The following is a 9860-nucleotide window of genomic DNA, read 5'->3' on the forward strand; positions in this document are numbered from 1 at the left end:
AAGGCCACGCAGTTATCACAGCAGGCCTGTGTTACAAACTGAGGGTGAGGCGTTACAGGCAGTGTCTCAATAGGAGGTGCAGTCAATTTGCATCACGGGAAATGTAGGATCCTGTATTTTTGTGCCACATGGTTTGGATGATTTGGTTTCTTTTTAAATCTTTTTAAAGTTATTCTGATTGCTCCACCTTTCTGGACAAATGAATAAATCAGGGAAGTGTCCTTTTCAGTGGACACACTGAGATGCAGAACACTTTTCAGTCTTCCTCTTCAGTATAAAGGCACGATAATACTACTCATGGTACTGATCATCACTTTGATGATGCTGACTCATGGATTAGTAAATATCTGCTTAGATTCACTGCAGTGGCAGACAACACTGACTGGCAACAGCCACACTCAGCGATAGAGACAAGTTGTCTGAAGCCTTGGAAATTAACTTTAGACTAAACCAACAAGAGCTAAAGTGGCAGCAGCTTCATGATGAGGATAAATGCACTTTTTATTCGCAAGTAAAAATGTCAACAGCAAACATTCAAAACACAAACTCTGCTTTTGTTATAATACTATGCAAGCTGTTGCGTCTATGGGCCTTGGTGTGGCTGCTCTGTCTGGGCCTGTGTCACTTACTCTACATGAGACTGGTGACGGACATTAGAAGCTTCCAGGCACATGAAGCCTGGGAACATATCAGAACAATCAGGAGAGGTCAAATCCACCGCTGCTGCTGCTGCTGCTGTCCTCCTGTGTGTCACTTACTGTTTCCTTCAGTGTGTTTAGTTTGTTTTATAGTAGTGGGGCGGGGGGGGGGGGGGTTGTAAGAGGAGCAGATGAGGAGGGGGATTGATGAAGCACAAAGTCACTGATTGTCACAGCGGAGGAAAGCGCTGCTGCGAGCTGCTCCGCAGCGGCTATGTGTTGCATGCCTCAGCGGGGAAAATGTCTTCGTATGCGGGCGGAAGTTCGCTGGGGAGCGGGTAGGAGAACGGAAAGCAGTGGTTGAGCTCCGGGTCCGTGGGAGCGTACCCTGGCAGTTCGATGGACGGGTGCCCCCCGCACTGCACCTCCGCGCCCGTCTCGTCCAACACGTTAAAAACACCCAGGTTGATGTAAGACACCGGCTGGAAGTCCGCCGAGGAGCAGTCCCGGTCCTCGCTGAACAGAATGGCCCCTGCGCTCTGCCTCTGACACGGTCTGCTCCTGGAGAACTGCGCGGTTTTGTACCTCTTGATGATCACCAGGTGGATGAGCCCCAGCAGACACTCCAGCGTGCTGAGCACCGTGGAGATGACCAGACTCCGCTGGTAGTTCCTTAGCTGCTCGCAGGCAGGGTTCACAACCACGGCGTGGAGGCAGTAGTGGGAATATTTCCTCTCCACCAGGGAAGCCGCGTCCCCGTCCACCACCGCGCCGGAGAAGGCGGTGAGCACTCCCAGCAAGAAGACCACAACACCGAGCAGAAAGAAATTCCTGCAGCCGGGTTTCTCCATGCAGCACAGCAGCGCGGAGCACAGCAGCCCCTGCCCGATGCCCACAAGTATCCCGGAGTAGAAAGCCCCGGCCGCGGCGCCGAGGTGGAAATGCGCTTTCACCGTAGATCCCACCGAGACGCATCTTAATCCAACGACAACTTCGCTCAGGGCGCACACGAAGAGGAGGGTGCTGGAGAGGACGGTGCACAGTCCTTTCCCACTCAACTTCATTATATTCCACCTCTGCCACTCTCGATCCCTCTCCCCCCTTCTTCATCCTCCCTCGTCCTCACCCTCGTCCCCCCTGGAAGCGCTCTCACACTGGGACATCGTCTGCCGGTGACTCCTCCGGTTCAGAGCGGCCGATCCTCGCCGCTGTGGCGTCTCTCTCGCATCCCCGCCGCTTTACAGGAATATATATAAATAATTAATGGCAAGAACGCGCTCCTTTTTTGTGCACTTATCGATAATCCATAGGCTACACAAGCAATGGTCACTTTGAACTCCAGAACACCTATAACCGTCCATCAGCTCTCTGACCAAAAGTTTCTCCCTGCTCCTGAGTGTGCTCCCTGCAGTCCGCCGGGCTCAGTGCTGTGTGGCGACTGAGAGGCAGAGGAGGAGGCGGCTGCTCCAGCCTGAGCTGCTTCAGGGTCCATGTGGACCAATGGTCACTGACCCACAGGCCCTCACATTACTGCAGCATCACTTCAGATGTTGTGAGTTTATAGGGACCACTTTTAGTGGGTGATCAACAAAACAACCTCCAGCCAGAAAATCACGGGTTTTCAGGACCATCCATCTCTCCACACTCCTTTAAAGCCCTCGGGCTGAGTAGTAAATCAGTTTGGTAGCAGTGACTGAGGCTGGTGATAAACTGAAGGTTATTCCTGCAAATAAAGGCTGGAGGAATTGAGTTTAGATGGAATCATAATTTCCACAGCACAATGGCACGATATGATTATATTCCACTCATTATATACAGGCTGCATACATACTGTGGTGGATACGTCATCCTCTCATTATTTTTCATGAGGGTTATAGTTTATAGGTGGATTTTGAAATCGTGAACAAAATCATGAATAATACAGTAGCTGCTGAGGCTGGACAGAGGCTGAGCTGTCCGTGGTGCTGAAACATCCAGCCTGATGGAAGCTGACTGGACTCCTCAACATCTTTCTCTCAGCCAACATCTTCTTTAAAACCAATCCACCAGGTGTCTGTGGGAGAAACTGTACTTCTTGCTTTTATTCTGCACAGATTCAATGACCTGTTGTGTTGGTGGGGACTTAATCATGGTCTCTTTTTTTCCCTCAATGTTAATGAGAGATTCAGAGGGAGGAAACAAAACAAGCACAAATACTGTGAGGTGAAGAAATGACACATTTTGGTCCTAAAATAATTGCAGAGGGACAAACCATGTGAGTCCCCTGAAGTCTAAATGCTGTAAAGAGAACAGGAGTTGACAGTCTAAAGGTAAATGTTTGTTTGAAGTCCAATGCGATCCCCACTAAAAGATGAAGAGAGCCGGCAGATGAATGTGATGAAAGCCATTCCTGGTATTTTGTATTTATGTTCTGTGAAATACACAAATAAATAATGAGATATTCCATATTTCACTAGGTCCAAACGTCTTCAAGAGAACATTTCAGATATTTTATATAAAATATGGCTATAGTGAAAAAGATAATGGATCACATGAGTCATTACAGGGAAACATGAACATGTGTACCAAAGTGTGTGACTAGTTGTTGAGTCATTTCACTCAAAATGATGCATGTAAAGTGCTTGCAAGTTCTAGAGGAAAAGTCAGGGGATCACCAATGTCATTTAGGATCATCCTCAGGGAATCATTATTATTTACAAAATCTTCTGCCAGCTTGTCTGAGAGATGTTGGAGATGTCAATTTCACCCTCATGTGACAAGTTTGTCTGGTGGAGAGAGAAAAAAATCCAAGGTTCACCAAAGTTATTACAGGTCATCCACTGGGAACTATGAATATCTGCCAGTGCTGTGGGCCAGCTGACATTGCCAACCATATTAATATGTCACTAGAAAAAAAGATGTGTCCTGAGACCAGAGCAAACTGAAAACAACGAAATTAGTTTCCATACTCAGGATGCAACCACCTGAAAAAAGTTCAAGGATATGTAAAATGATCCCATGGAGGAGCCTGCTGACAAATTGTTGTAGGTTCTTGGATGTGATTCGTTTCCAATTCATTTACTCTGGATGTGAAAACATTCAGAGGACAAGTCACAAGTTTTTGACTTAATGAACCAAATATCTGATGAGTGCAGGTGAGAGAAAAACACCAGAGAAAAGCCCACGTCCATCCATTCATCACAATGAGCCACCTCATTGACTGTACCAGTACAGCTGCCAGTAAGTGTGTGTGTGTGTGTGTGTGTGTGTGTGTGTGTGTGTGTGTGTGTGTGTGTGTGTGTGTGTGTGTGTGTGTGTGTGTGTGTGTGTGTGTGTGTGTGTGTGTGTGTGTGTGTGTGTGTGTGTGTGAGAGAGTGTGAGTCTAATTAGGTCTGTATTACTTTGCATAGGTTTACAGATAAGAGAAAGTGCTGTGAATGACGGGTTGATGATGCTGATTGGTGGATTGATCGGCAGTCCTGCTTGCTGGCACTGACAGCTCTGTGGATGTCAACACCATCAGCAGCAAAAATGACTGGACCCATCACTTAACATCCTTTGACCCAAACAGACCAAGCATCAGCAGGAAAAACCACAGCTCCACCTTTCTGTTACACCACTGTACAATGTCCATGTTTTGTTGATCAGCACATTCAAACCAGTTTCCACATTTGTTCTTCACATTGTGGGCGTCATGAGGCCTTTTGAGACTGTACCGTTGATTAAGAGCTACACTTTGGACCAGGCCAGCTGAGAATATGGCTTTAGTTAATGCACAATAGGAGCAGCCGCACAAGTCAGTTCAAATGAAAGCTATTTAATTTAATTGTCCGACAAATTTGACGGCGGAAAAGTTAACAGCATACGTTTTTGATTAGGACACAGGGGGAGTGCTGCTCACCTCCATAACACAGACAATTTCCCTGTCATGGTTACAGACTTGATGAAAAAAAGATGCTGCAACTGAGGGAAACTAATTCCCATCAAATGCAAGGCAGCCTCTCTGGATGTAGACTGATGCTGCATTATCCAAAAATGTATTTAATTTCATTGCAGAGGAGATTCCCTGTAGTATAAAACTTCATAATTAAACCGGCTAATTTATTGACATAGAAGACAACTAGATTGTGGGAAAAAAATACATTTTCTCTGGCACAAGTGTGTGTGCTGTGGAGGGACTGCTCCAGCATCTCGGATGCAGTTTTACAGCAGCAACAGTCGTTGACAGGGTCAACCTGTAAAATCTGTCTTGGCCTATACATATTAATGAATCTAAAGCAGTTAGCACTGTTGTTGCCTGGAACTTTATCCTGAAGAGGAATTGACTCAGAACCATATGGAATCAATAAAGAGGCTGGAAACATGTCTGGCCAGTGTAAGACCAGAGACAGGGCCTGTCAGATGGGCAGGACTGTCAGGAAAATTAACAAAGGAGCGTTAGAGAACTATTTAAAGCTGCACTAATCAATATTTTTATATCAACAATGGATCAAATGACTGTGTAATGCATCAGGTGTGGCCTGTAGTGGGTAACCTACAGAAAATCATTATATAACCCTGCAGCACCTCTCTGCTTTTAGCATCTTTTAGCTGTAGTTTTGGTTTTGGTTTTCCACTGTCTGCTGTAATTTACCTCATTTACAACCACAAGAGGTCACTGTGAAAAGAAAGAGGAAAACGTTTGGAGGTGAACATACTGAAGCATATGGCAGCTAAAATACCAGAAAGATTTATCATGCATGCCAAGCTCAATATTATTTTAGCATCATGAAAAAATTACAGAACGCTGAATAAGAAAATTGATATTATTCATAGAAATGACTTTTATTCATACTGACTTTTAAAAGTCATATTTTTTCCTAGCCTAGTTAAGATAAATGCATTTAAAACATTCTATTAAAGGTATATCACGATTTCAATTAATTATTAAACAGCAAGCAACAATAACAATAACAGATTATTCATTTGGTAATTTTCTATTAAGTCTCAGGGAACAAACATTCCTCTCAGGTCAGAGATCTTCATCAATCAGCCCATAGTCTTCCCCACATGTTGAAGTCAATGGCTGCAGACCACAGGACAGACTCTTATGTGCTTTTTGGATCATCTCTGTCCTGGAGAGCAAACTGATTCTGTGCTAGTTATCAGGGACAGCTTGTATATAACATTAACTCCTGTCTGACTGCAGATCATATGCTACACCTCTTTAGTTTATCATTGTTTTACTTAAGTCCCTGAATGCATATTTCTACATTTAGAGAACTTTAATGACACAGATTACCGAAAGCATACTGTACTACTACTACAACTAAAAATGTTGCAGGAAAAATAACCTAAAACACATTTTCAACAACTCAACACATATTTTGTTGCTTGAATACATCACAAACATAATTTGATCACAATTAGGAACACTGTCTTATTTATGACAGATTTATATGTTTAACAATAATTCTATGTTACTGTCCTTGTCATGCAATACTAAGTGGGGCTCCTAAATGACACTTACCCCGCCCCTTTCTGTCACATCACCCCCATGAAGTCATGTGATTTCAGTCACATGATGTCCATGCTAACTTATAGTAAAAGTCCTGTTGACTATATTTTGTTAGAACAGGAAATAAACAAACTGGAGCTTTTAACAGATTACAAGAATTCACCGTTAATATTTTTCTGCTTCTGTATTTTAGCAATTGAAACTGGAGAAAACCCCCACAGACACAAGAGAAAATGTAAACTCAAACTGGGAACGTTCTTGCTATGAGGCAACATTGCTAACCACTGTGCCACTGTGCCACTGTGCCACTCTGTGAAGTTTGTTCATATTCAAATGTTCACATATTGCGTAAGTTAATAACTTAAATAAAATGTAATATTGAAACAGAATCACTTAAGCAAGTAATTGTGGCTCATTCAAACAGTTTGATCAGTACAGTTCTTTGTGTTGATAATAATGTTGTGTCTTGAGGTTGCTCTACTGATCCCAAGTGGCCACAGATAAAGTGATGCAGCTTTAAGACGATATTGAGATAGTTTGGAAATGACATCACTGTATGATTATGTTTTCTTTTCTTCTTCATTTAATGGTCTAACATATTTAGAGGTTTCCATTGTATAACTTCGAACAGATGCTGAGGAATCCAAAAGAGTAAGTGTACCATTATCTACAGTAAATGCTTGTTGAGAGGTTGTTTCTCCAAGAAGAGAGTAACAGAAACACTGTCTCATCATTGATCCACACAATAACACAGAATCAGCCCTAAATCCTTTGACACTGATCACCACCAGCATTGTGTCTAGTGTTACCATCATCATTATTATTAAAGCAAATCATTTCCTGTCACATTCTACATCTAAAGTCTGTAACCTGTCCCTGGCCATTTTAGTTTCACTCTTCCTGGTGTAATAGCAGACTTCACTGCCAAGCAATAAATATTTTTAATTGTGTTCCTTGAAGTGACTTTTCACCACAGAACCTCTGGAGAACTATATTTTTCATCCAGTAAAGTAAAAGGGCACAAGGAGCCGTGAGAGGCTGAAAGCTGCTCACACTTACTCCAACCGTGAAACAGCTTCTTATCATAGACGCAGCTTGTGTGGGAGCAGATTCTGTTCGTTTAACTTATTCAGATAAACAAATTTGAAGTTGATAATATATCATCCGTCAGGCGTTGACTGGTTGGTCTGAGGACAGATGCAGAAACTCCAGAAATATTTACAGTTCAATCTCTCCACCTACATCACCATCACTGTGAGTGTTCTGCTCTGCCCTGCTTTGTTTCTGCCTCAGCCTTAAAAACAGGTTCTAACAGAAGATTCAAATATTTAAAAACCAACCCTCATTTGTCAGTTTATTGGGAACACCCAGCTAAAACGAATGCAGTCTAATACAACAGTCTAGTGATAAATATTACCTCCATGAAGATATAACTCTCAGTGCCATTCAAATCAATGAGGCCGAGCTAAACAACAGACACACCCCTTTGTTCATTTCAACACATTTCAACCGCAGCCTCCAGAACGATATGAGAGTTGACTCAGCACTTCTAACACATGAGTGGAACTCAGTGGAGCACATACCTCAGCCAAGGCCCACAGCAAATCTGTCCTGTTTTTTAGGGCATAGTTCTAAAACCACTGAAGATACATAGAAACCGTTGTTTCCATGATGAATCCACATGATATTAGATACTTATTGGGCTCAGTTACAGGTTTATAGCCATACAGCTTCTGAAAAAATCCTACCACCCTATGAAATCACATCCGCTAGATCCAGACTTTTATTTGGATCCACACCATTGATGTCAGTCCACCAAATATATAAGATTTTTTCATCAAATTCCAGGTTTTGTTCCCTGAGAAATCAGTGAATATTCGGATCAAAACTACCATGAAGGAAGGATTTATTGCAGGATTTACCTGAATTCTGCCACAGATTTATAAAAGTTTTATTTGAGAGACCAGTATTGTGTGTGTGGCTCAAAATACACCACAGCTCTCTCATTCATTTGTAGTGAAGGAACCTGTCAGTCAGTGTAACGACACACTGAAGTGTTCTACACAACAATGGAGATCAGGGGATATGCAGACTTTGGCTACATAGGATAAGTTGATTGTTAGTTTTCATCTTTTATCATGGGATTTCTTGAAATTAAGAACAGTATATAATATTATTCGCCCGAAACCTGAGCCACACATGCCAGGTTTCTTTTAGTATTTGAATGTGCTTCTGCTCAAAACAGAGAGGGCCTAACTGCAAGAAAAGCTAACCACTGTCTTCCCTATGTTCAGTAATAAACTCTATGTACCTCCAATCAATTTGTAAAGTACATCTTTTGTATTTACATTTTCAAGTGATGTTTTTGCTGAACTAAACAAGTTGAGAAGTGAATTGTTTCACTTCAAGCTTTCCTGAACATTTGGAGACATCTTCATCTGCTGAGTAACTCTGGAGCAAAATTTCCACTGAATTTATTGTCAGACTTTGTAAACAAAGTATTTGGCTCCAGGTTATTCTGGGTGTTTTCTTCCCACCAGCTTCCATCAAAACATCTGGAGCAAAGGAATGCACTCTTTTCTACCAAGTGTAAGAAATAACATGTAGTCGATCGACTCTATTTGATACAAGCAGAGGATGGAGGATCACACACTGGATGAGCTGCCTTCTCCACCAATTATAAGAAACAGATGTCTCAGAACTGGCTGGAGCTTGTCCAGGTCTACACACCGATACACTCGGTGTGCATGCATGTTAAAAAGAAGCCCATGGCACCGCAAGCCTTCACGGTAACTGCTGCCGTCGACATGACATACGGACAGAGCTACACAGCATATTTTCTGTCTGTCTTGGTCACTGCTATTAATAACTTTTATATCTGCGACTCCTGGGTGGTTTGTTTAGAGTTGTGCTGGGTTTAATTAGTATTTTAATTAAACACCGTCAGCAACCCTTTTGTTTGTTTTTTTTGTTCTGGGTTTAACTGCTGAGGATCACTGTCCACCAAACAGCACTTCAAGTGATGGAGCAGGCACCTGCTCTGTTTTGCTCAAGTAGCAGAACCAGTGCAGCTTAAATTCATATTCACCCAGCAGCCTGGATAATGTGTCATGTGGCCTGTTTGTTATTTCAGCTCCTGCAGCTTCTTGATTTGAGAACACAGCGAGAATGTTTTGTACTCGACTGGTATATTAGACCAAATTAATCACGTGATCTGCCCACTTGCAGTCACAGTTATTTGTCCCTCGTGCTCAGTCATGTTATTACTTATGACGTGAATGTTGCCGATTAGTGTCCTCCACACTAATGAGGAGAGGCAGAGAAAAGAACCACTGCTCTTTTAATATCAAGCATCCAGAGAAGCAGTAATTACGAACTGCTGGCATTTAGAAACTGGAGGGTACGGATTGTGTTGTAGTGTCTGTACAAGTAGAAACAGCTGCATCTAGTGGAGTAAATCCATTTCCAAGCTCCAAGGGAGTCCAGGACATGAGGCTGTGTCAATACAGGTGCTGTGTGAACGGGTGCTGGTGACAGCATAGCTCAGAGGACCAAAAGAAAAACAAACTGCCCATCACAGAGAAAGTGGCTCGTTTAGTGCAACTCAAGAACTACACACTTTTATGCTGCATTATTATTCTGGGTCTTACATGATATGTCCTTGAGTACTGTTTTTTTCTCAATAAAGTACATTTGATTTGAACTGCTACAGAAGAGAAAAATAAGACAAAGTTATGAGTCATCGA

General features: G+C 42.6%; 1 protein-coding gene across 1 annotated transcript; it reads right to left on the reverse strand.

Annotated features, from left to right (window-relative positions):
• Positions 1-476: 476 nt before the first annotated feature.
• LOC138411470 (transmembrane protein 271) lies at positions 477-2457 on the reverse strand. The gene has a single exon (XM_069531930.1). The coding sequence runs from the start codon at positions 1700-1702 to the stop codon at positions 911-913; it is 792 nt and encodes a 263-aa protein (XP_069388031.1). The 5' UTR covers positions 1703-2457; the 3' UTR covers positions 477-910.
• Between the last annotated feature and the right edge of the window lie 7403 nt (positions 2458-9860).

Source organism: Paralichthys olivaceus, chromosome 9 (genome assembly GCF_024713975.1).
Source record: "Paralichthys olivaceus isolate ysfri-2021 chromosome 9, ASM2471397v2, whole genome shotgun sequence".
Lineage (NCBI taxonomy): Eukaryota > Metazoa > Chordata > Actinopteri > Pleuronectiformes > Paralichthyidae > Paralichthys > Paralichthys olivaceus.

Bases quoted from the DNA above. Each gene is read 5' to 3' on its own strand.
- LOC138411470 (XM_069531930.1), bottom strand. From the start codon at position 1,702: ATGAAGTTGAGTGGGAAAGGACTGTGCACCGTCCTCTCCAGCACCCTC.